The 27,571-nt window shown below is 45.8% G+C and overlaps 1 protein-coding gene across 2 annotated transcripts in view; it reads left to right on the top strand.

Annotated features, from left to right (window-relative positions):
* The first annotated feature begins 4,338 nt into the window (after window positions 1-4,338).
* TNFRSF11A (TNF receptor superfamily member 11a) overlaps window positions 4,339-27,571 on the top strand; it is a 54,982-nt gene continuing 31,749 nt past the window's right edge. For both annotated transcript variants that reach the window (XM_019729350.3, XM_074339874.2), the window contains exons 1-2: window positions 4,339-4,491; window positions 26,497-26,578. In XM_019729350.3, the coding sequence (XP_019584909.3) occupies window positions 4,417-4,491; window positions 26,497-26,578 (157 nt within the window). In that variant the 5' untranslated portion in view covers window positions 4,339-4,416. The remainder of the gene's footprint in view (window positions 4,492-26,496; window positions 26,579-27,571) is intronic.

The raw sequence follows: 27,571 nt of genomic DNA on the forward strand, positions 1-27,571 counted from the left end.
ATATTTTTGAAAAAAATCACTTTATCTCAACTTAGACAGCAGCATCCATTGTCTGTTGAGGCCGCTCTGAACCTACGCGGTCTGAAAGGAAAACTTGCCATCAGCATATAGGATAATACTTGTCCTTGTGTTCATGTGTAAAGGTCATGCAGACACTTTCTCCATCATATCATTAAAGGGGGGTTAAGGAGGGGAGGAAATATAAATTATATCCTTGTTTCCACTTGAAGCTATTTTTATCTGTAACAAAATATACAAAAAGGACATGACTACTATATTTTACTCAGTTTAGAAATTCGTTTATTTTGAATACGAAATCTGTAGAACTAAAAAATCTCTTGTCTACCCAAGCAAGCAAGATAGGTTTCCATGTCTATAGCTCAAAAGTTTTCGTAAATTTTATATTATGTGTGGGTATCATTATGGAATAGTATTGCACCCTAATTTGCCTGAATGACCACCGATTTATCAATGCTTTACTTTTATTTAAAAAGTGTTTTATAGGCAAGATGACAGGAAGAGCAAAACATAACAGGGTAGGTAATAAAATCATTGCATTTTTTAGTAAATTTTCACTGAGAGATTTATAAAGTTTTGTGTTTACTCGATAACTTTGCTTTTTATGTATTCTCTTCAGCTCTGTGCCCAGGAACAGTAACTATGTTTATATCACCATGTGAAAAAAATTACATTAACTGATTAGTTCTCATTCTTACTGACATTTACAAGCATTTCATTAACAAGATTGTACCTCGGTTTTCTGATGCTTAAATGAGGACTGTTAAAATGTGATATAATACAAGCCATTCACTAGAATCCAGAATGATAGCCACACTTTTACCTTATTAATTCTGAAAACTTGAGTCCATGCACAAGTGGGGAGTAGTGGGGATTTCCGAGGTGCGGTGCACACTATTCATACAGAAGAGTTTTTAAATAAACCTATGAGTCCTGTAGCTGTATAACGTGCTTTGTCTTTCCCCAGTTCAAATAAAACAATTCAATGTCACTTGAGTGCTTTTAAGAGGTTGGAAACATTTAACTTTAATAAGTACTGTTGTTTAAAATGTATTTTAGTTATTACATATAACCAAATTTAATTGTACGTGTGCTTATAAATGGGGGCAGTTTTTAATCATAAGTAACATTTAAATGAGTTTCTGTAAATGGTGAGCAACTCCTTTAGCTATAGTGACATCCTTCACGTCACAGAGAAAAATCATATTTGATTTGACATATTTCCATATTTCTCCCAATAATGCTATTTATTTAGAAAAGATGGCATCCTTAAGCCCACTTTAATGGATTATGTTGGTAATGTTTTAATGGTATTTTCCATTAACATTTATATTTTAATTTTTTGAGTGATAGTTCCATAAATATAAAAACAGAGTCTTTAAAAAGTAATTTAATTTTTTTTAAGTTAAGCTTTTTAAAAAAGTAGATTTAACATGTTAACATGGACATTCTATTTTTCAAAGTGCTTCTAAAACCAGCATACTCACCTCTGGGGCTTTCCAAGCAGAAGTTTTAAGTCCCTTAATCTTTTTTGAACAAAGACGGGGTAATGTTGGAAATGTGCCAGGAGTAAGGCTCGGTATTTCTCAGGAAGTGCCACGGTGAAAGTACCCTTTCCCATAAGCCAGTTCCTTTTAGCAAATCATAACCTCATCCAGCTTCCACACCACCTCCAAGAAAGCCTCTCTCCACATTTAAGACAATAGGCCAGATTACACATTTTCTTTAATCTGTACTTGCAACCATTCCTGTACTTCATTTAGAGTTTTAACATCTATTTACCAAGTTTACACAACTGTCAGTTAAAATGCAAAAAGTACTTTTTCTTCGATGTAAATAATTTCAAAACATCAAAGGGAAAGTTAGTAGTTTTTCCTTCCCTTCTGCAACACACCTGATATTAAAATTTTCGTGCTTAGTGAGTCAGGCCTACCACTGCAGAGCCACAAGGCCAGGCTCTGAATCCCAGCTCTGCCATTTATTGGCAAGTGATGCTCAGCAAGTTATTAACCTCTCTGTGCCTCAGTTTCCTCATTTGTAAAATGGGACTAATTATAGCATTCCTTACAAGGCTGTTATAGAAGTGTAAGTATGCTAGTAGTGTTTATCATTATTGCTGTCTTTCCAGAAATTTCTCTTTATGATTGTTGTTTACAAATATGGGATGATATTACTCTGTAACTTGTTTTTTTAACTTAATATTACATTGACATCTTTCCAAAACTACTCAATTTTCTTAGCTAGCTAGCTGCATTGTATTCTATAATATGATGGACTGTAATTTTTTCTACCATTTCTATAGTAACAAACATTCACATTTTTCTCTTTTTGTGGTTTTACAAAAATGCTAAGGTAAGCATCCTTATCTCTCTCTCTCTTTATGAATTGATATGTTAGATTCCAAGCTATGGCATTGCTTTGTGACAGATATTTTCACTTTAAATTTTTTTTAATCAACACCACAATATTGCTTTCCAAAAGTACCAAAGCAAGCGGGCAGTGCGCCAATCAGTCTGCACATAGGGACTTACAGAGCAAAGTAAGTAGTATGCCTATGTTAGCACAAAGGTGGGAGGGGGAAATGGAGGTATGCTGCTCCAAGGTTCTTTCAGGACATGTAAGTGACAGAATTTTATCTGAACATACAATGTGATAAGTTATAGATGCATGATGTAATCCCAGAGCCGAAACATAAAACAAGGAGGTATATAAAATAAGCCAACAGTGGAGAGAAAAATGGAATCCAAAAAAATACTCAAATAATTCAAAAGACAAACAAGGAACAAAGGTGAAACAAATAGAAAACAAGTAGCAAGATCGTAGACTTAAACTTCACGGTATCTACTATAATATATCACATGATGAAGGGTCTAAACACTCCAGTCAAAAGACCGATTGTCAAACTGAATAAAATGAAAAACCAAGGCCCAATTATATGTTGTCACTTTAAAACAAATATAAAGTAAAATGACAGAATGAGATATCCCATGCAAATGCTATTCATAAGAAAGGTCAAGTGGCTATGAAACTAATATCAAAGAAGACTTCAGAACCCAAAGTTTCACCATCGATCAAGGAGAACATACAATAACGATGAAAGGGTCAATTTACGAAGAAGACATAATAATCCTAAGTGTTAGGCCCCTAATCAGAGCTTCAAAAACATTGCGGGGGGGGGGGGGGGGGACCGAGAACTGAAAAGATAATTTCCAGTTTTCTCAGAACAAGCAGAAAATCAATATGGGTATTTCAACCAATTTGACCTAATTGACATTTATAAACCACTTTACCCGACAACAGTAGAATACATAGTTTTTTCAAGGGCACATGGAATAGTCACTAAGATACCCCATGTGCTGCGCCAAAAAAAAGAAAGGCAAGTAGATAGTTCCTGCACTCAAGAAATTCAAAACAATGTATTCTATTGACACGGGACTATAGTATTTTCACTCAAAAAGTTACGGACACAAGGGAGTGGGTCTGTGTGTGTATCCAGCATCGACCTAGAATGTGAGGGGAAACACGCTCCTACGCAAGGAATAACAAGTGACCAAAGCAGCAGCGCTGCGCCCCAGACACCTGCTGGCTCTTCACCAGGAAGGAGAGAGCAAGGCTAGTGCCCTGATGGGGGACAGGGGGCGGAGACAGTGGTGGCCGGGAGCCTGGAGAAGGATCCCGGAGGAGAGGCAAGAGGAAGGGGCTGCTTCCAGCAAACTTGGGAGAAGGATTTTATGATGCGTGCTGGACGGTATATTGTGGTGATCCTTTCACTGTAATCCCTGAGGATCCTCTCGTTAATTCCCGGTGTTGGGCATCCACCTTCGGGAGGCCCCGCCTGGAAGAGCTGAGCGAGCGGTTCGAGGTGGGCGCGGAGCAAGGGCCAGGTCGCCGTCTGCCTTTCCTCCCGGGAAGCCTGGGCGCACGCCGCCCCGTGTCGTGAGACACCCTAGGTCAGGTGGCCGGCAAACGTCTCCCCGCTGGCGGCGTGCAACCTGAGTAGCCAAGGGGAGGACGCTCCGGGGCTGACGGCCGCGCCCACCGCGGCTGAGGACTCGGGCGGCCGGGGCGGAGGACACCCCAGATCGCCCCGCTGCCCTCACCTCCCGGCGCCCCAATCCCTCCGCCCGCCCAGGAAGCGCACGCCGCGCGAGCCGCCCCGCCGCGCCCCTCGCTCGCGCACCACCTGCCGGGCGCGGCCGGGTCCCGCCGGAGCGCGGCGCGGGGAAGCGGGGACAGGTGCCGGGGCGGGGCCGCGCGGGGCGGGGCGGGGCGCGGGGCGGGGCGGGGCGCGGGGCGGGGCGGGGCGGGGCCGGCCGACTCCGAGGCCCCAGACAGCCCGCCGCGCCGCGGGGGCAGCAGAGGCCGCAGCCTGCGGCGCCCAGCCCGCTCCTCCGCGCCATGGTCCCGCGCGCCCGGCGGCGCCGCCCGCTGCCCGAGGGGCTCGCGCTCTGCGCGCTGCTCTGCCAGCTGCAGGTAAGGAGGCCGCCCGCCCGCCGGCGCCGGTCGCCTTCTCGCCACCCGGGAAAGGACGGGGGGTGCGGGGGCTGAGAGACGCCCTGAGACCTGGACGGAGAAGCAAGAGCTGAGGATTTGGGGACAGAGACGGCGGAAACCCGGGGAGGCAGTGACGAGGGTCGGACAGTGGCAGGAGGGACAGGGCGAATGGGATGGGGTATTCGGGGCTGTACGGGGAGTTGCGGGACCCCAGCGCCGGACACGGGCGCCTACAGAAGCCCACTTAGCGGGAGGCGTTGATGCTATTTATTCCTCCATACATTTCTGGAGCCCCAGTAAGTTCCCACGCAGAGTAGCTGCTGCGTAGACACAGCTGCTTCCCCCTGGGAACAGAATATGCGAGGGAGCAAAGTCAGAGGCGCAGACAATGCCCACATTCGGTAACCACTCCCAGAGACGAGTTCTCAGGCCATTTTGAGCCACACACACACACCCTCCCAGGGGGGAGCTCTAGGTCAGTCCCTCTAACCGGGCTTCACACCCTCTCTCAACCTCAGCTTCCTTGGTCACCTGAAGGCTAGCGCAATACTCGCCTCGCGTGCATGTCTGGAGCGTGCGGTGAAACCGAAGTAGGCAGTTTCTTTAGAAATGCTGACATTCGATTTCCTTTTTCTGCCCCCCTCTTTTTATGTCTGTCTCCCTTCTCCACTGCAACTTGCCTCACAAGCAGTTTAAGACCCACCGGTTCGGATTCTGGCCCTGAATAACCATAGAATCACTTGTTCTCAGAACCCCTTTGATGATGTAAGGACAAAATACTGTTTGCAATTGGAGAAACCGAGGTACACGCAGTGCTTCAAGCCAGTCGGGGAGCCTGAAACAGCCCAGGTCATGGAGGGCTCAGCTGGGGGTGGGCTGGGACAGCACGCACCTCACCTGGAGGCAGTGGTTAGTTTCCCAGGTGGCAGGCCCTTCTGCGGCTCCCCTCAGGGCCACCCTCCACCCCACCCCCTAGAAGTACCACATGCGGGTGAACGGCTTCCGAACGAAGGGTGCCCCCACAAATGAGCATCTTCCCAGATCCCTGTTGCCAGCCAGTCCTGGTAAAAGAAATTTATCAGATCACTCAGTGCACTTGCCAGTAAAGAAAGCCAGCTACTGATATTCTGGCCCCACGGAGAAGAGCTCTAGTGGGGCAAACTCAGCACCACAAACACTGTAAAAGCCAAGTATGCTTGGAGGTTCTGCAGAAGGAGGGGTCGTGGTGGTGGTTTCCTTGGTTTCAGCAGTTCCAGACTTCCCTTCTCTGTTAAAAGTGGCTTTGGTTATTGTCAATGCCGGTCAGCAGAATGGCCCAGAACCCCATTCAGACACCGCAGAGGCACCTGCAGACTGTTTGGGGTGAGAAGAGGGGGAAAGCCAGCCTGGGATTAAAGCCTTCACAAAAATCACAGGAATGTGCCGTCGGCTGGAACAGAAATTTCTCATGAAGAAGTCATTCTATTTCCTTCCTATTTGTATGTGTCTTAGAATGGTTGAGGGAAGAGAAGGCGGAAAAACTAAATGGAATTTTTCATTTTAAGCACTTCTCATGTTGCTTAATTAAGTGTTCAACAGGTTGGACAGGGTGCTACCTTATTTGAACTAAAAGACCAGGGCTCCAGTGAACAGCCAGCCACCAGAGAAAAATCTGTCAGGTGCGCAGTTTAAAAAACCATCTCCCAGTAGAAGAGGGTAAAAAAAAAAAAAGGCAGCATCTCACATTGCTATTACAAAAACTACTCACACACACGCTTGCATGACATGCAGTAGGTTTTACTATTAACAGTGAATTCTATCAAAACAAATTTATTTTTCAGAGACCTTTCAACAAGTACTTTTCCCCTCCCTTTCTCTTTAGACCACTTGAATTGTGTGCATTTTTAAATCATACCTAAACAGGAAACAATCAAATGATATTGGCACTCTAATCAAATGATACTGTTTATGCCCAGTCTCCCCAGTGAAAAATCAATTAACGGTGAAAGTGGAAATGCAGTATTATCCCCCAAAGATACTGTGGTTATAAGCAGTCTGTATGTTCAGTTACTGCTTCTTTGGCCAACTATTCTATTAGTTCAGAAAAAGGAACTGCTGGCAATCCATTGATGTTAGTTATCACACACTGGGAAAGGCTTGACAAATTGCTTTGCGTGGTTGGAGATGGGGTATTGGTTTTGTAAAATAGTTGGCAAAAACAGCTTCTAGAAAGTGCTTTCTCTGTAAGTACTGTATTTAGTTTAAACTTACCTGGAAGGTTTTGCCTTCTAAGACATTTCTGTGATTATATCTCTGTCTTCCTGTCTTTGCGAGGGAATTTGTTTTCAGACATAAGAAGACTATTTTGCCTACAGATAAAACCATTTTACGTTTTTATGTTGACAGTTCTGCTGTTTATTCCAAGTAAGAAAATATAGAAGCACATTGTTTTCATTAAAGTAATTGGTTCTCCACAGCCATGTTTATCCAGACCTAAGGGCAGATTCATTCATACCCAGGCCAACAAACATTTATGGGATGTAAAACATTGTGCTAGTGAGAAACGAGTCGGAGACATAGCTGTGTCTTCACAGGTCGCAGTCCAGTGGAGACGACGAGACGGGTGAAGCTGTAATAATAATAAAGCAGCTGTGATAAGAGAAGAGCAGACGGTGGTAGAGAGCAGGTGGGACTAACTATAGCTGGGGAGTCAGGGGGGACTTATGGAGAAAGGGCTTTCTGCAGTGGTCTTTGGGGGATGGGTAGGAAATCAAGGGTCAGAGAAGAATATGAGTCCAAGAGGCAGCTGAGGAAGAAAGCTTTCTAGTTGAGAGGATGGCGTGAGTAGTTTAGGAATCTTGCCAAAAAAAAAAACTTCACGTATTTTTATGATTTTACAGATAACACAAAGCACTTAATTCAGGAAACCCCACCAAACAGACAGGGCATTAAACATTTATAGTTTTTGAGATAACTCTTGTATGGCCCTTACTGAGATGGGAAGGAGACTTATCAGAAACAGATAGGCCACACAGCCCTGGAAGGACTGTGGGGGACCCCGTAGAGGAAATCCCCTGGGGTGGAGCTCTGGACTGTGTGATAGGTGAGGGCCTGGCACGTCCGTGGCAGTCTCCCTGCCTCCCATCCCGTCCTAGAGGAAACACTTGGCATATGGTGATACTTTGTCTGGAGAACCAGAGACACATAGCTCAGTGGCCTTTTAGTTCATTCTGTTAATAACAAATATTTCAAGTGCCTCCCCCATTATTTCCTTCCCACCGTTTCCCCTCCCTCCCCAGAAAATGGCAAATCGGTAATCTGAACGCATTCTCTGTGTTGATAAGGAAATACGAGCTTGCTTTTTTCAGTTATCTACCAGAAATTCTCACACCAGGAAAACTGAAACAATAAAGGTGTATCTTGGAAGGTCAATAAATCAGTGTTTTATGAGGCCATGGAAAGGGGAGTTCCAACCCAGGGTCTCCTTTGCAGAGAGTGTTGTTTTAAGAAGGTGCTGCGGGAACTCTATCTGCCATGTCAGTATTAAAATTCCCCCCATTGTATTTTCCTATTTTTGAAGTGCATGGAAAAAAATATTAGTGTTTTTCCCACATGGGGTGTTCAGTAGATTAGGAATGCTGTGTAGACCATCCTTTTTGCCAGAGTGGGTCTGCATCCTGCCCTGATGGTCATCAGCTCTGCAGGTGATCTGCTTCCCAGGGCAGCTACCCGCTGGCCAGGGGGCCACCCAGCATAGTTGATGGCCTGTCTGCCATCTCCCTGCAATGTCCTTACCCCAGCCTGCAAGGGAAGCAGTTCGTCAGAACACACTGTTCCCTGACCCCCTCTATGTATCTAGAGCTGGCATGGGCAGTATTCTGCCCACAGGTGATTCTCCTACCAAGCACCTTTACATTCTCCACCTGCTTTGTAGGGAGTCATTTGCCTTCTCTGTGTTTCCTCTGGTGGCAACGTGAGGGCTTCCGACAGGATCCACTGCTAGAAAGGCAGTTTAAGCTCAATCATCCTTCCTGCCCCAAAGCACTGAGCCCCAAGAAACCAAGAGTGAGACAGTGGGCTTTAGCGAGACAGAAGACTTGGCCTGTCTGAAGTTCTTAGTGAGCTTTTGAGGTTTAATGCTGAGTAGGCGGTGAGTGAGATTACACACAGGCCGTATCTCTGTCCTCGTTCTGAGATCCCTCTCAGTCTGTTTCCTGACAGCCAGACGGGCCTGCCAGCGCTCGCTTCTGTCTCAGGCGTGGAGGGCTGGCTGCTGCTGCTGTTCTCACGGGGCAGCACCCCCGTCCACTGTGCAAAGCACATTCTTTCTGGATGTGTGCTGATAACTTCATCTCTGTCTTTGTTTTGTGGGCTGCCATCCACTTTTAGCCTTTGCTTTCTGTGGGCTTCCCCTTCATGGCACTCGATAGTGAGAAAACGGAATTGGTGTTTATTCCCAATTTATTTCCAATTTATTGCAATTGGTGTTTATTTCCAATTTATTTCCATATTCGTTTATTTCCACAAAGTGAGCCCCTGCTGCAAGTGGGACATTGCAGCAGGCTGGGGAGGCTGACAGCAGGGCCCAACCTTGTCTTCAGGAGACACGTCAGCAGTCAGCAGTCGAGCCGCGTGCAGACAACTGGAATGCAGTAGGGTGCTCCTGGGACTGGGGGCGTCATCAAAGTGTGGTGGGTCCCGGGCCAAGGACGGCTTCGACCTGCCTGAAACTATCTGGGAAAATATCCCATTCCTACCACACGGTCCCATGTGTCTGAAGCACCTACAGAGGGACGAGAGAGCAGCGTTTGGGCCAGGGGTTGCAGACAGCTAGCGCTGGGTCTGGTGGTGGCACTGGCAGGGAGGCCTGACGGGGCAGTGTCTCCGGGTAACTCGGACAAGCTCAGTATCCTGGAGTCCAAGGGCACGCGGGCAGAGGGAGGCAGAGCCAGCACTCAAGGGCCTATGTGCAAGCAAAAGAGTTGAGATTTTATCTCGGACGGACGTGTTGTGGGTTGGGGAGGGACATGATGAGATTTGTGCGTTCCGGGGAGGAGTGTGCGGGGCGGGTCCAGGGGGTAGTAAGCAGGCCACTGCCCTGGTTCTGGAAGACCTTAGTAAAGGCTTGAATCAGGTCAGCGCAGTGGTGAGAGAAAGAAGCCAAGCGCAGGAGCCAAGGGCAGAGCCAGCAGGGCTGTGCTGTGCCCACAGTGCAGGGGCAAAGGATGTGGGCTGCTTGGAGCTATTATTGAAAGAAAAAAAGAGGGGAAAAAATGTGGTAGATGTCAGAACAAATAGCTGACTATTTGGATTGTCTTTTTTCACAGTTTATTGAGAAAATTTCTGTCTTAGTCCCAATCAAATGTTGTGCAGGTTCAAGTAAAAAGGGATTTTTCTTTTTCCCTCAACAAACAATAATGAAGTATGAAGTTTTCAGCTGTTGAATCTCAGCTACTTTGGATTATTTTACTGGGGGGTGGGGTGGGCAGAGACAGAGTTCCTTAAATTCTAAAGAGGTAAACAAGCTAAAAGCCCCAAGGTGTTGGGATCTGCAGGAAATTCGTGTGCTCTGGAATTTAGAGCCATTTCCTGGCCTAAAGGTGTCTTGACTGGAGTTCAGGATGTAGGCAGAGCTCTAAACCTCAGGACTAAAGCGAGATAAGCAGCCTGTGCTCCCTGGAGGGTCCAGCGTCAGAGCAGGTGTGACCTGACCCATGGGCTTCCCACACTGGGCCTCAGATAGGTCACCTGCCCCCAGCAGAAGCAGTGTTTACCTTGGACCCAGAGCTTGGCAAAAGGTTTCACTTGCATAAAACACATTTTCCTGGTGGATGACTCGTGCCTAAGAGGAGTGCTTCCCTTCCGCTCTGCCCAGACCCTTTACGCCTCCCCAGTCAGAAAAGTCCTAGCCGAGTAGATGACACAGAGGCCCATCTGCCACAAGAGCATCTGCCACAGAGCTGCCAAGTTTCAAAGTGGCAGGAAGAACTGACTGCAAAAACTACCCCTTCAGTTCATCAGAGTAATAATAACTTATTACATTTCCTGTGCAGTGTTGAGAGGACAAGCGCCACTTCCTCCAGCTACCAGAAATTTGAAGACTTTCCATTAAAAATGAGGAAGAATAACTCTAGCTTTTTGCAAATGTGATCGTTAAACCTGGAAAATGGGAAGAGAAGATGTGTGGTATTGCATAAATCCTATTAGCATCACAGCGTTGGCTGGTTTGGGTTCTCATTACTCCCCCCCCCCACACCCCACAAGTGGGAAATGAACCACTTCCCCAAGTTACTGATTTTTTTTTAAACTGTATTACTCTTTGTAATGTCGTTAGAAACTAACTTAAACGTGGATCCTTAAATAGCACAAACAGCTGCCAAACTCGTATCCAGTTAAAAGAAGCCTACAAAGGGTTCTTCCCACCCTTCAATTTTATACCCAAGGTAAAAGCAGGATCCCATCAGAAACTTTCATCGTAACTGAGATCATCTTATTCTATTTTTTCAAGTTTAGCAGAGCTTGTTCTCATCTACCCTTGGTAACCTGGTTGATCATTTAATAATTCTCAATGTTAGGAACTTCCCCAGAGCTGACCTAAGTCTAATATGCCACAGTTTGACCCCATTTCCTCAAATTTGTTCTTTCCTGGGGTAAAGATCAGTTGGTCGATGTCATCTTTATTTTAATGTCTCTATTGTTGAAGATGGTTAGCCCACAACTTCCCTTTGCCCAGGGTTATTCATTCTAGTTCCTTAACCTCTCTGTCAGTTTTTTGCCCTTTCAAATCAATGGGAACTTATTTTGTGCTTGCTGGCAAAACCCAAAAGCAAACCAACCAAAGCCCACAAGACACTGTGGAAAACATCGGAGTTATTCCCGCTTAGCCTCCGACCGGCAAATCTCTCCATGGAGCAGGGAAGATTAGAGGACGGCACAGGCTTCATTCCTTGCAGTTCCGTGGATCTAATCCATTCCAAAAGAGGAACAAGCGAGATGCCAGGGGGCATAGAGTGGGACAAGATTGACCAGGAGAACTGGACAGGTCATGCTTGACCCGGTACTGAAAGGACAGCTATGATTCTGAGAGCAGAATATCCAGGACAAAATCACGTCCGGGCTGGTTGTGTGGAGCCCAGGGCCTGTGACGGGACCAGGGAAGAAATAGGCCAGCGGGGGAGGCGCTTGGTCTGAGTCCTGAAGGGCTGTGTGAACAAACCTCAGGCGTCTGGGCCTTGCCTGTGGGCATGTGGTCCCTGCAGTACCAGGGAGCTGGTTAGAAATGCACCTTCTCCAGCCCCACCCCAGGCCCAAGAATCAGAAACTCAGGGCGGCCCGGTAGTCTGGTTTGACAACCTCAGCAGGGGATTCTGCTGCACGTTCAAGTCCGAGAACCGCTGCTGTAAGACCATGGGTTTCCATAAACAGGTTCTGAGCTCTGCTCTCAGTTAGTAATGTCTGATTAATATGTGTTAAAAGCACCTGCCGGTTGTTGAATCCCGCCTGTGTGCCAGTCGTGTGCTCCGTGCTTTGCAGTGATTATCTCTAATCCTCACTCTCCGTGCCCGGAAGGTAAGAAGGCGGAGGCACAGAGAGGCCGAGTGTAACTTGCCGTGTTTGCACAGCTCATAAGCAGCAGAGCTGGAACTCCCCCCAGGTGCTCCAATGGCACGGTCTTCACCCCTCAGGAAAGCTGCTTATACAGTCCACTGTATGCTGGCGTGGGAAACCGAGGAAGAGACCGCCAGGGATGGTGGGGCAGAAGCCAGCCTCTCAGTGTTTGGGGAAATGTCATGACCAGCCTGCTAGAGGATGTACACTCGTTGCGGACTTTCTGTTATTAACCGTTATTCAACAGAAAGGAAAATGCTGGGACGTTAATGCTAACTGAGTTGAACCCGGCGCCCTGAGAACTCCCAGTCCAGGGTCCGTCCGTGTGCCAGTTGATCCCTGACTCAGGAGGAAAAGAAATGTGACATATTGAATCATCTCTGCCACTTCCTGAAGCAAAGACATCTCGGAGTCTTCTGCACACCTCCCCCCACCAGCATTAAGCTGTACTTGAGGTACCTCTGGGCCTGCGTTTATCCCACTCCCACCACCAGCCAGACTTGGGAGGGGCGGGGGAGGCGAGCCAAGGCCTCTGGGCCCCAGGCCGCACACAGGGCGAGGTTAGCTGTAGTTCCGTTGTATTTTAAAGGTTCTCTCTGTCTTAGTGTTATCATCACAATGAATTGGCAGACAGGCTCGGGGCTCCTGTTGCCGATGTGTCTACCACAGCACAAATCTAAAACATTCCTATGACCCATTGTTTTCAGTACCTTAAAAGGCACTCCCGAAGCCGTGGGAGAAATGTTGGAATAAGAAAGGTCAGCACGTATATAGCGCTGGGTCACTGTGAGGCCTCGAGCTTCTTCTTGGCGTGAGAGAGGGAGCTGCCAGAGGGGCTTGGGTAGAATGTGATCCCGTGTTCCTAACGCACAGCAGCGGCCGTCTAGAAACAGACCCCCAGCCCCATGGCAACGAAGCATAAGATACAGGGACAGATAAATTCCGTGGGGACACAAGCAGGATCTTGGACTTAAATTTTAAACCTACTCGTTTCTAATGGTCACAAGGTGTAAAAAATCTAACAATGAAACCATAAAACAGTGTCCCCTTCTGATGGGCTCAGGTTTTCCATGCCCCAATAATGGTCCCTGTGACCTGGCCATCGAGTTCCTATTTACGTGTAAAATTACGAATGACCAACATGCACAAGTGACTGGTTGTCATAAGGCTGCAGCGCAGCCCTCACAGGTGAGGGCATGCAGAAGTGATGGGCACCCACCTGGAAAGGCAGTCACGCGTGGCCTCGTGAATCGGGCCTCATGCGTGTGACAGGCACTGTGCCCCCAGCGTGATTGACAGGTCTAAGAGGCCAGAGCAGCTGTGTTGTGTGAGTCAGGCAGACCTGTATCCTATTCAAATGAGGGCCCTGGAAGAGATTTGTCGTCTTGATTTTGCATCCCTCTTTCCCCAGGGTATCTCTGATTTTGCACAAAATTGGAACCTTCCCAAGTTCATGCTTGGGAGTGTGAATTTGATCCAGAACTAGTGGGAAACTATTATAGTCTTCCATGAAGGGAAATTTTGACATCATAACCCTCCTTCAGGAAAACTTACTCATTGATTTAACAAGAGTTTGAGCATTTGCTACATGCCTAGCAGTGGCCTGTCTACTCATCCCTAACCATTTAAATCAGTTGCTTCACCTCTTTGCGAGGACTCTGGAAGGTGAGAAAAGTCAAGTCTCCAGCAGAGTGCAGGAGGTTTCATTAGGGCCAGTTCTTCTTTCTGTCCTGATAAATGGTGTCTGGATCCTGTCATGGGTGCGGCGGTTCTTAACCTTTGTTAAATCAATGGACATGACTGCACTATTTGGACCAGGAGGAACTTCTGCCTCTTGGTCTTTAATGTAATGTCTGATCTTGCTCCTCAAAGACCAGCAGTATCACATTACCTGGGAGCATCTTAGAAAAGCACTCTGAGGCCCCACCCCAGTCCTACTGAATCAGACTTTGCATTTCAATAAGATCTCCAGGTGACCCTTATGCCGGCCATTGATTGAGAAGCACTGGTCTGTGAACGTGGGGGTGGAGGAAAAGTGTCACATTCCCATACCTGGTGCAGTGCGTTGCTCACAGGTACTGAATAAACACTGGTGGATTGAGTTTGTTTTTAAAAAATGTCTAGGTCAGTTATGGCTAAGATCAGAGAAGGTAAATATCAGCTGTGTGAATCAAAGAGAAAGAAGAGGGACAAGTTCGAAAGAGTCCAGGGGAAGCACTGGATGTGGGATGTACAATCTTGAAAACCACAATAGATGGAGAGTGCGTTGCATGGTAGGGACCCCCCCAGAGCTGGGGCCGTGGTGTCCTGCAGGCTGTCCCACTGCATGCTCCACCCAGATGCAGCATTCTGTGTGCTCCTGCTCAGTAGCCAGCAGCCAGCACTGGCCTACTTAGTTCTTCAGGGAACATGGATATAGGGCTCTGTCTCCTATGGGAGTTTCTGCTGTAGCTGAGGCCCTGGATGTGGCCACATGAGGAGACTGGAGGATATTAAGCCGTGGAATACATGATATGCATGGTAGGAAGTCAGGAAGGGGAGAGTGTTGCATGGGCCAGAGTCCCCAGGCTCCTCAGGAGAGGCCAGGAGGGAAGGCTGGCATTCGGACTGGCAGTGAAGATGGGGAGGGCATGAGCGAAGCTAAGGGACAGAGTGAGTGTGGCCAGTAGACCGGCATGTGTGAGCAGCGGGGTATTAGCAGCACAGTTCCTGGGGCTGGGGATGCCAGTGAGCGTAGAGTTACCCCCGAACACTGAGCAGGGATGACCCTGAAAGCTCTCTAGGGGCATCTCATGACAAGTGTTGGGGATGGGTGAGTTGGGGGAGATGGGTGGTATGCTGAGGGCCTAGTCGCAAGCTAAGGGCGTACCAGAAGGAGCAAATAAAACACAGCCAGAGAGTGGTGAAAGAACAGGGACAGGAGAAAGTCCAAGCGGGCATGAGTCCATCCAGCATGAGGGTCTAACCGATCTGGGTATAAGGGAGGAGGTAGGTGAAACCAAAATGGCCAATGTCACTGATCTCACATTTCAGCCTAAGAGCTGACATAGCCTCAAGTTTGAGTGAGACCACACGAGTTGGCTGGGAGAAATGGGGGCCAAGGGGCTGCAGTGTGTTCTAGGTGAGACTGAACAGGCATGCAGCCTGGGAGCCTTGTTGGAGCCAGACTTCATCTAAATCTTTAACATAATCTCTGACCTTTCTACTCAAAGACCAGCACCTGGGAGCTGTCACATCACCTGGGAGTTTCTTAGAAACGCAGAATCTCAGGCCCTGGCCCAGACCTACTGATTCAGAATCTGCATTTTAATAAGAATTTTCAGGTGATTCTGTGCACATTTGAGAAGCCCTGGACTCTACTCTGAGGGCCAGAGTTTAGTCTAGTCCCTTCCCTGACCACTTTGGGGGCTCATGTCCTTATTAGCTTGGTGTACCCCAGAAAAGAGGCAGAGCCTAGGAGGTCGTTGGCCTCCAGCAGACCAGTGTGCTCTTGGAATAACAGGGGTCCTTGATGGTTACTACAGGAAAGAAGAGAAAGCACTCTCATCTCAAATGAATGCAAGTTAAAAAAAAAAAAAATCTAAGAATGGTAGGGGAAAAAACCTACACACGGGAGAATAAAGGGGCATTCACTGGTACTTCGGGAAATCACAATACAAGAACAAGACAAAGCCATCCTGATCACTGTGTTTAGGAAACAAACTTTCCTTGCACTTTCATTCCAGGTAGCCCACAGCTGCAAACTTTTTAAACTCTTTATCTCTCTCGGGAAGACAAAGAAACTTGCAATTAAAGTTTTGAAATGCAAGGTGATTTCTTCATTTTCCCTTGGGCCATATGTTTTCTTTTCTAGGAGCAGAGATAATAAATGCATTGTGAGAAAAGTGAGAAAGAGGGTTGAGTAAAAATCAATAGACCTTTGATATGCTCCTGTCTGAATAAGTACAGCAATCTTTTGATTTTCTATTTTTCTTGAAGGAGCCTATCTGGAATTAAGGTGGTCAGGGGGGAAATGCTGATGGGTCCATGAAAAACAACTTTCCTGGTGACAGTTAATCTACATTTTTAAGGTTCTTTTTTTTTTTTTTTAATCAACCCTGACCTCAGTCAGATGTTTTTCTGTGCATACTGTCTATGCCAAAACTATCTGTGGCAAAGTGGTCAAGATAGTAAATTTTATATTATGTGTATTTTTTATCAAAATTCAAAATTAAAATAAAAAAATAATCGATGGCAAATATAATTACTGCCTGGTAATGAACAGAGCACAAAGTGCTCAGTACTGAAACCTTAACGGGAAACAGTGGTGCCCAATAGGAACCTCAAGTCAGTATCACACAATCCTGGTGCTGCAGGAATATGCAGATTCACTCACAAATTGGATAAAGTGCGTAAGCAGTTGTGTGGCGTCATATCCCTGCACTAGTGGCACAGGCCTTCTTGCTGTTCTGATCATGTCACACACACTCCCACCCAGGCCCTTCGCAGACTCTTTTTATGTCCACCTGGATACACCCCTCCTCCCGGCCTTGCTGTTAACTTGACTCGCTGCCTCACTTGCTGCCTGTCTCCACTGGTGTCACCTTTTCAGAGAGGCCCCCCATCATAATCCCATCGCCTTACTTACCCTGTGTTTTATGTTTTTTGGGACAATTATTACAACCAGATCTCATTATTTGTTTGTTTATTGTCACTCTTCTCCCGTGCCCTGTGATTGAGGACTCTCTCTGTCTGGTGTCCATTTCCTGTATCTACAGAACCTAAAACTGTCTCTGACACATAGTATGTGTTCAGTTAATATTTGAGTAATAAGTGAATGTAGATTTATCAGGCCCCACTTTTAGGTCGTCAGCTCACTGAGCACGTCGTTCCGAAATGCTGCACCGCCTGGATCATTTTCTAGAGAACCACGCAGTGATGCAGTTTTGAGTGGCAGCATTTTTCTTAAATAGGTAAATCAAGGATTTCTTTCAAGATGGGGAAAATGAACCTCAGGGGCCTGCAGCCCTCTGATACCACTCCTGTCCTGTTTAATGGATGAATTGATGCTGTTAACAGTAAAATTGAGTCAGGATGAACAGATCTGGGCAAAATTAAATGACCCCAGAAAAGAAATCTCAAAGGCCTTCAGCAGACATTTCTCCAAAGAAGATATGCAGAGGGTCAATGGGCTCATGACAAGAGGCTCAACATTAGTAGTCATTAGGGAAATGCGAATCAAAACTACAGTGAGAAACTCCTTCACACCCATGAGGATGGCATGACCAAGAAACCCGAAAGTAACAAGCATGAACGAGGATGTGGAGAAACTGAAACTCGCGTGCACTGCCAGTGGGGTGTCCTAAAATAGGGTAGCCACGATAGAAAGCAGTCTGGGAGTTGCTCACAAAGCTGAACATAGCATTACCATATGACTCAGGTATAGACTCCAAAGAATTGAGAACAGGGACTCCCCACAGATGTGTGAGTGCCACTGTTCATGGCAGCATTATTCCCAATAGCCAAATGGTGGAAGCAACCCACGTGTCCAGCAGCAGATGAATGGATAAACAAAATGTGGAAAATACATACGATGGAATAGTATTCTTTCATAAAAAGGAATGATGTCCTGATACATGTTACAATGTGGATGAACCGTGAAGACATTATGCCAAATGAAATAAGCCAGGTACAAAAGGACAAATATTGTGTGATTCCACCTATATGGGGTACCTAGAGCGGTCCAATTCATAGAGACGGAAAGTAAAATAGCAGTTACCAGGGGCTAGAGGGAGGGGGAAATGGGGGAGTTATTGTTCAATGGTTAAAAGTCTCTGTTTGGGCTGATGAGAATGTTCTGGAAATAAAGAGTGGTGATGGTTACATAACATTGTGAATGTGCTTAATGCCACTGAATTGTACACTAAAAAAATGCTTAAAATGCTAACTTTTTAATATGTATTTTACCACACTCAAAAAAGTTTTTAATCAAAGTACTCCAAAGTTAAATTTTAAAAAGGCATTTAAAAAAGGACAGGCATAGAAAGAGCCAAATTTGATGCTTCACAATGGGAGACAGCCTTTTCTCACCTCCCTGAAATGAGTTACTTTCTTTCCCTGCTGCAAATATAGTCCAAGATCCAGAGTCGTTACTTTGTTGTAATGATCTGTTATTATGTGTCTTTCCTCTCTGTGCCTGTGTCTTCTGTGCTAAACGCTTTGAAAGGGTTGTGATGGGCTAATTCCTTCAGTCCCACACTCAGCCCTTCCCTTGCACAATCTATAGGAGAGCCCAGGAAAGGCAGCTCTGAGGGTGTGAAGATAGCAGAGCTTTTTTAAGAGGTCGATGATTGTTAAACCCTAGGCTAGACAAAAACCTGTCTTCCGTTGGTAATTAATGTGAAAAATCATTTTACAAGATAAAGGCGAATGACTCAGGCAGAGAAATGACTGGCCTTACTCTATTATTATTTGATCAACTCACAACCCCTTTATGGAGGCAGGAGGGGGGGTCTGTGTGTGGGGAAGGGGTTGAATCATATTTGTGATTTTCAGTGAGCCCAGCAGGACTTGACCAGCTGTGATGAATGCCTTTGCGTTGGAGTGTTGAATACTCTTCATCACTGTGTATCACATACATAAAGTGCCCAAATCCTTTAGTAGCAGGTCAATTACAATACTGTTTCTGACTTACATCATTTTCCTCACAACCTTCTCAAACTAGCCACATCTTTTGATAATGTACCAATCAGAGAATACTTGAGCTTCACTTTTGGCAGCAGAATATATTCTTTTCAAGAGCTGTATGTGAAATATATTTCTGTGAAATGAATTATAGTTTAAACACTCAGAGAGTTTTCTGTTGAAACCCTCTGGTTCTCTGTATCCATTTCCGTTCTGACTTAAACCAAAAACCTGTCTGGTATAACTCGGAGTCTCCAAGTTTTTGATGTGTTCCGTACGTCAGTGGTCTCCCAGGTGGGGTGAACACACCCCAGGGACTCCAAAGTATATCAGGTGATCCCCCAAAAGCTGCCCCTTTATTCTCTTTATCTCTTTAATTTATAAGATACTATCTTTATAAATGCTTGTGTGATGTTTTGAGGCATGAAATGTGAAGCTTTGGTTTGTACAAAAGAAAACGGAATCTGCTATTTTCTCTGTAAATCAGTAAGCTTGAAATTCTATCAAGTTCGTTTAAAATGAAAACGTCTAGAAGGGCATTTGGTCATAACTGAGCTATGTCCTAGCTAACAGGATTGCTGAGAGATACGATCTAAGAGCAGCTTTATCAGCAGACACCCTGAGTAAACTGTCTCTGTCCTCACCCAAGTGTGGCTTATGTCACTGACTGAACCCCCAGACAGAAAGCCACTGAAATGACTCGGACCACTGTCACAATTTCAATCCCATGAGAAAGCACTTCGTTGCGTGAAATTAAAAAAAACAAAAACCCTGCTTTTCAAAAAATAAACCTCTTTGATTAACAAACACTTTCTTCTTCTCACCCAGGTGACATGCTCGGCCATCAGCTTTTGTTTGGCACGGCCAGCTTACGAGTAAAGAGCAACGGTGTGCTCAGGAAAATTGTCATGACTTCAGAATTTTTCTGCGGGTCCCCTTTCTACCTTGCCCCTCCTCTTTCCCCTTTCTGGTGCCCCTCTTTTCTGTTCCCCTCCTTGGGAAACGATCTGAGTAACTGATGCTTACTGCATCTGCTCAGGTGTGCACACGGCATGCGCACTGTATTGACTGCAGGCAGGTGTGTCCCTCTGTGCTGTGTGACTCGTGCGATTGCGTCGCTTTATTCTCCCAGTAGCCTACGTGAAAGGTCTTTGGTTTCAAAGGGAGAAAGCAGAGCATAATTGTTATCGAGTGTTGCTGGAAAAGAAGCATTGCACCATCACGCTTCTCCATTAAAAATTCGTAACTGGAATCGGAAATGATCTAGGATTCATTTGTGGCTCAGAAATCAGATAAAGCAGGTTTCTATAGGAAAAAAAATTAAATAGCTACTACAATAAAGTCTGACGTGCCAATGCTGCGTCATTTCCATAACTTACCGTCTCTGATCCTTCATGTGGGGGGGTGGGCACAGTTATTAACCGCATTTTACAGGTGAGGAGACTTAGAAGGCTTAGAATTGGCTTTTTCCCCCTTGCCCTCCACTTGCAGAAAGGTAGATAGTTTTATTAAAGAAATGTCAGGTACTCTTCTGTCCAGGCCAAACGGGAAGCCCATTCTGAGAGCTGCGCTGAGTGGAAAAGCCGTTGTGCCTCGAAGCCCGCCTGGCGAACCGAGAGGGCCACCTGGCCAGGCTTCTGCCTCCGTCTTCATCGGCACTCCAGGTACCACACGCCCCTCCCTCCACCCAAGATCTCCTAGTCCCTACCTGTGCTCCACTAAACCCCTACATTCGGGCACATCAGACTTTATTGTAGTAGGTATATATATATTTTTTCCCTATAGAAACCTGCTTTATCTGATTTCTGAGCCACAAATGACCCTAGATCACTTCCGATTCCAGTTAAGAATTTTTAACGGCGAAGCGTGATGGTATGATGCTTTTTTTCCATTAACAGACATATGACTGTGCCATGCTAGAAAATAGAAAGCTAGATACAAGAGAGGAGGCCCTCTGGAAGCTTCTGGAGAAAAGGCACTCAGAAATGGGCAAAACAGCCCCCAGAATATCTCAATCGAAAGGGTCAGTGTTTTGACTCATGAAATGTCTGGGAGGAGAGAAACTGAGATGTCTCAGCGAGCTGAGAATAAAGACATTCAAAGCGATGGACCAGAAGCGACAGCGTTTGTTTGCAGGTTACTCTGACCGAGTAAGGCTACCTTTTATTTGTTCGTTTGTCTCTAAAAACAGAAGGCTTCACAGAGAAACAGTTTTCCAGCATGAGGTGGTCACAGTAGAGAAGACATGTCGGGGTTCTGGGGCCACAGGAATTGATTCATATTCTGTCCTGAGGAGGAGCAGTTTCAACTGTGACTTTCATTAAGGACATTTTTTTTTTCAAGGGCAGCAGAACTATTAAGTGAGGTGTTATTTTCACATTTAATAGTTTCTCTCTTCACAAAAACCACATCTTTCAGTTCTATGGTAACATTCAGCAATTTGATACCATCTTTACTTAAATCATAGCCAAATTCTCACATATAGTCACGGATGATATTTTACAAAATCAAATCTATGGAAAATCCCTAATTTGTTCCTTTGGTTGGGTTCTTTCCCCTTGATTTGACCGGAGGAGCCAAGCTTCTTTCTGCTTTGTTACATGTCAGCATGAATTTTCAGTAGAGCAAGAAAGTAATTTTAGTACCCATAATGGCTTTCACTACAACTGGATTGATGAACAGCACAAAAATAAATATTAATATTTATGTCAACATTCCCTACAGGATTCTAAGTGCAGATCCATTCATCTCTGCAGCTCTGCTAGCAGAAATGTTCTGTTTCTTCAGCTTAGACCCACCCTGGAAAGAAATCCATGTAGCTTTATAAAGAGACTTTAAAAAAAAAAACCAAAAAAAACCACACATGCATTCATTTATTTTATTTTTTTAAATACATTTTTTGGGGGGAACTCTGGGGGGACAGTGTGTTTCTCCAGGGCCCATCAGCTCCAAGTCATTGTCCTTCAATCTAGTTGTGGAGGGTGCAGCTCACTGGCCCATGTGGGAATCGAACCGGCAACCCCTGTTGTTCAGAGCTCATGCTCCAACCAACTGAGCCATCCAGCCACCCCTATAAAGAGACTTTTGATTTACGATGTGTTATCTTCCTCCTACCTCCCAAAGCCTTGCGCAGACTGTGGACATGCTTATTCTAGAAGAGTTTGTCAGCCATTGAAATGTATGCCCTGAAACAAATATACACACGACAATTAAACACACAGCAAAGTGAGGCAGCAGAAGGCCAATAAATTAAATGTATCATCTTGCCATTTTAACTCCTTAAAAATAAAGACTTTCCAAGGAATTCGTATGGGGAGAGGGATGTAAAGGATATTTGCTATAAACAGATTCTCGTGTTCCTATTAATTCAGGGGAGATCTATTACAAAACAAAGGTTAATTGGTATAAACTCTGTTGGCCAAAGATTATTTTTGTAGTTTATTGATTAAGGACCCTTGTCAAGTCTTGGCTGTTTTTTACAAGACTTTCAAGTACCGTAACTCAAACTGTGTTCCCCAAAACACAAGTGCTACAAACAGACCTGACCCCAACTTGCCTCCCAGGGAGCTGTTATATACAGTCGTCCTCCGAATGTATCACAAATCAGTTCTTCTGCAAGATGGTGCCCAAGGGAATGGTGACACTGGTTACCTGTGAGAGGGCTGGTGGGCGAAGCTCACAGGCAGGCTCCTCATAGCCTGTTGTACTTTTAGTCAGTAAAGGTGACGGTTGCCTTTATTCCACAAATGCAAAAATTTAAAAGTGCTTCTACTTTATTGGCTTCATGAAAAAACTATGACCCAAAAGCTCTGTTGTTTTAGAAGGAAACAAGTCACTCTTCAAGGCGAACAGAAAAAAAACATCTAGGCAATGAAAAGTTTGTACATCTCAGCTCAGTTACCAAAGACCTTCCATTGTTACATACTGGGCAAAGAAAGGAGACGGTAGGTGGCTGACAAAATCACCCTATTGACTGAAAATCGGTAGCCTTATGCTAAATGTCCCCATTTCCTGGGAGGTCACTTTCATAACACTTGGGCAGAGACATGCTTTTATCCAATGACTGTCTTACGAGGACTGCTGTCAATCAGCCACCACCTCACAACCATGCAGACCTTGGTCTGGGAGGATGCAGTCAGGTTCAAATTCTAAGCAGTTGGTCTGGGAGGATGCAGTCAGGTTCAAATTCTAAGCAGTTGGAAGGGAAGGACCAGAGGACAGGTGGTGGGGACGGGAAGGGGCGCAGCATGAGCAGCCTGGGGGCTCTCCCCAGGTGCCCATGAGATGGTAGGTGTGGGAACTAGAATTCCTTAGGGAAAAGGAGGGGTCAGACTGGGAAGGGTTCATTCATACAAAAATAAACAAACAAATGCCATTCAGAGGGTATACTTGGCAGGCCAGCCAGGCAGCGGGAGATTGGCATCAAGGAGAGCCGCACAGGCGAACCGGAAACTCAGGCCACGCAGGTGCCACTCAGAGACTTGGATTCTGGGAGTCAGGAAGACAGAGCCAGTCTGGGCTGCAGTATTGAGAGACAAGTCACTGGGGGAATCAGCAAAAGCAAGACAGGCCAGGGTGTCAGGGATCTGGATTTCCTAAGAGTTACAAACACCGTAGGGCTGTAGTGTAGAGAGCAAAGCCAGGGGCCTGTTCCTGGAAGTGGAGCCTGGGAGCAAGGAGACACCAGCCCACCGCAGGCTTTCCATGCTCTTCCAGGCCTACAGGAGGGTTCATCCTAGAGCCAGGACTCTGCAAGTGGAGGAAAAGGAAACAGGGGGTGGGGGTGGGGGGCAGACAGCCAGGAGGAAGAGGAGACAGGACACAGACGCTCCCTTGTCTTGCCTTCTCCTGACGGTGCAGGCACCTTAAAAGAGTTTTCCAGATTCTTCTTATTTACCTCCCAACCATATTTCCTTAAATATATCTATGTATGCATGTTGCCTTTTAAGTTGTATGTTTATGGCCATTTTTGTTGAAGGTGTACTGCAAAGTAGAGAGCAAAGTAGAGAACAAAGTAGGGTTCTGTTTAAGCTGTACCTTAAATTAAATCAACCCCACGATTTTCTGTCTCACCATCACAGATTTTCCCAGTAGCAAAATTGCTGCTGCTCCTTAAAAGACCTGGAATCCTATAGCTCTGTCAAGTAGACGTATCAGTTTGGGGGTAATGAAAATGTTCTGGAATCACATAGTGGTGGTTGCACAACCTTGCGAGCACACTAAAAATCACTGAGTTGTGCCCTTTTAAAGGGTGAATTTTATGGTGTGTGAATTATCTCAATTTTAAGAAAAGAAGATGTGTCCAGGTGTTTAGTCACAGTAAGCTTAGGAGACAGAAATGGACTCTAAGGAATGATCTGAAAATCTGTGTGAGAGTTAGGACATTGGGTCACCCCTGGAATCAGGGACTTCCCCGTTTTACTTTTTTTTTTTTCTTGTTTTTTGTTTTCTTTCTTTTTTTTTTCTTCAATTTTTATTTTTGTTGTTGACTTCCCCGTTTTTGCCAGGAGGTGAAAGCTCTTGGGTTAGATGGTGGGTGGGTTGAGTGAACCACAGCCACATTCCTAAGCGTGTAAACACATCATCCCCATGTTCAGGTCAGACGATGCTCCACAGAAAGCAGGATTTGGAGCCCAGGCCACAGCCAGTAACGCCTGACAGTGTTCCTCAGGGGGAGCCCATTACCAAATTCCCCTAAAAAGAACCTTTCTGTGTGTGTAACACAGAGTATGTGCTTATCTGACAGAGACTGTTGCCGCTTTCTACAGGTCAGGAGCAATTGATAAACTTTCTCATCTGGCACGCCACATAGTCGTCTTATTTGCCTCTGACGTCAGCACTGCTGCAGAGTTCACCTACCGTTAGGGTCAGATAAATCCTGTTTGTTAGACACATTTGCACTGACTTCCTTCACCTTTACATTTTGCCTCTGTTCATCCTTTTTCCATGTACATACATTGTGCTACCCACTCAGAAGGGCGCATCTGCCTACAAAGAAACAGATTCCTATAAAAACAGAGAGAAGGAACCCGGAAAGGAGAGGTGGGGCAATTTCTGCTTCATCGTTCTTCCTAATTTGACGCGTTAGGGCTCACTGTGCTACCCTGAAGCTCCTGTCATGTGGTAAGTGCGTGAGGTGCATCCAATTCACGTTATCCGGTGTCCACAGGGAGTGTTGGCCGGGTCTAGGAAGCAAGGCCAAGTCCAGCCTTCCTGGCACACCTGGCTCCAGGAGCACATTCAACCTCATCAACCTCGAAGTAACTGTTCTTGCCCCCATGCCTCCTGTAAGCCCTTTGCCTGGCCAGGGTGACGTCAGAGAGGTCCACGTTGGCTGCACCCCCCACTCCCACTCAGCCAGCCTAGGGTTTTCCGGTTGTGGTGCTGTCTTTATGAAACTTCGGTCCATAACTGAGGTGTTTTGACGCTGCACGGCTTCTTCTAAGCCATGTGATTTCTACACCTTCCATCCAAGCTCCTGAATATGCAGACAAACCCTCTGTATCACTGTGCTCATCTCCCCCCACTCTGCTCCATTGCCACCCCACCCCACCCCACATGCCATTTCAGACCTCAATGCCTGTGTGAACTGTTCCCACTGTCTTAAAGATGTCTACCTTACCTCTCCGCCTACCTGCACCCGCCTGTTCCTTTTCCCTCATCTGGCTAATATCTATTTATCCTGTAAGACTGAGCTCAGTTGTCACGTCCCTTAGGAATTCAGCCCTGGCCTTCTTCAGCTGAGGTAGGGGCCCATCTGTCTCCATCATAGCTCACCCCCCGGTGAGTGTAAGCCCCTGGAGGGCAAGGTTTGTAACTTTGGATCCCGGGGACCCAGTGGGGAACGTGACCCTTGGTGTGCATACTTTGATGTCTGTGTCACTGTTCAATTTCTAACATGACTGCCTGTCAACAAGTGTGTGTTGTTTTTTTTCTTACACTGAGAAAGCTGATGAGGAAAATAACTTTTCTAGGGCACTCTGATAAGAATCTCTGAGTGACTGTAGGGGACATGGCTTTTTGTTTTGTCTTACTTAGGCAGATTCGGAAATTACGATCTCTATTAATATCATACAGAGAGGAAACCGGCTCAAAAAAACCTTAAGCAGCTTATCCAGGGTCCCTTAGCCGACACGCGGTCTGGACGCCTATTTCCAAGCCCACCTAGTGACTATAGCACCTTGCTGTCCCACTTTTTAAACTTCCGTGCATGTTTATAACTTTAGAAGGTCAGCCGTATTAAACACCTTTTAGAAATCAGACATTGCTTCTAAAACCAAATTTGACACCCCCTGGTATAATATACACATCATATTCTCCTACAGTTTTAAGACCAAAGCGCACTGAGTGTACTGTTCACCACGTAACCTACACAAGTGGGACCAATTTAGTGCGTGACTGGTGTAAAGCAGTGTTCAATCTTCTGCATCCAATGTGTGAATTATACTTCAGTTCATTGTATTGCCATGAGCATAACCAAAATATTTTTAAATGTTTCGATGGATTTTCGTGCCAGTATCAGTTGGTGTTATACATTCTCAGTGAGAAATGGGCTAGAATAGGAAAGTGACATTTTGGGGGTGTGGGTAGTGTTACATAGAGCAGTTTCAGGAGTGTTTATGGTGTTTTTTTGTTTTGTTTTGTTTTAACGCTTTCCGAAAATGTAATTTGATGATTAGTTTTATTCAGAAATAACTTGTGCGTAATCTCTAGCTGATGTCAATTCTCTTTCAGGTGACTTTTCAGATCACCCCTCCGTGTGCCAGCGAAAGGCAGTATGAGCGTTTCGGACGGTGCTGTGCCAAATGTGAACCAGGTTTGTACTTCTGAGCTACCTTTCACTGTCCCTCAAATGTGGGTGGAGCTTTGGGTTTTTCGGGTTTTGTGTTGTTGTTTTTTTTCAATCTAAGAAATGATTTCTATCTGCCAGATGAGAAAATAAATTGGATGAACTTTTTATGGCAGTGGCAGGTGGTCATGTGTGTCACTCTGAAGACAAAAACCTTTTTCTCAGTAGATAGAATCACTTAAAAATCAAAAGTAATTTCGGAAACTGGTGCTTCATTTACGCTGGAACACCGTTTTCCAAAACACTCTTCCCTGAGAAGGCAAGAAGGCTTTTAAAAGCATATTTTAGCACTTTTTGATTCAAGCTCTCAACGTATGAAATGCAACTTTTATTTAAAAGTGTTTTCACAGAAAAAGTTTTGAAGGGGATAACTATGCTGGAATTGTTGCTGCTGAAAGTTGCCTAAACCCTGTTATACCTTCTCCCCACTCACCTGCCGAGGGGCAGAAGATAGACTGGTTACCACCACTTCCCCAAAATTGTTCTGCCAGAATGTGGCCACGTATCTCTACAGGCCCAGTGAGGTCTCACGCCCATGGGGTCCTCACTCACTCACTGTTCCGGGGGAGGGGAGTGTATCTTTCAGGAAAAGGTGGTTACCTTATAACAAGACCCTTTAGATATTTCAAATATTTCTTGGATGTGCAGAGCCAAGGTCCCGTGGGGTGTGTGTGTGTGTGTGTGTGTGTGTGTGTGTGTGTGTGCCTGCCTGTGTACGCACGTAGGACGCCCTGGTCAAAGTAACTTTGCTGTGAGCCCACAGTGTACGCAGGATAGAAAAAGTTAGCTATGCAGATTGTCAGTGAGGGGGCTTTGAAGATGGGAGGGGAGAGGTGACATGCAGCCACTGTTGCTTAGCCCCCCAGGGAACCTCTGAAGTTCTGCGGGCACCACTTTGAAAACCATCATTTTTTTCCCTCAGTCAGCAGAGGTTTGGGGTAGAAAGGGTGATCTTACGCT

This window comes from Rhinolophus sinicus, chromosome 4, assembly GCF_057876585.1.
Source record: "Rhinolophus sinicus isolate RSI-liver-muscle chromosome 4, RSI-T2T, whole genome shotgun sequence".
Classification (NCBI taxonomy): Eukaryota; Metazoa; Chordata; class Mammalia; order Chiroptera; family Rhinolophidae; genus Rhinolophus; species Rhinolophus sinicus.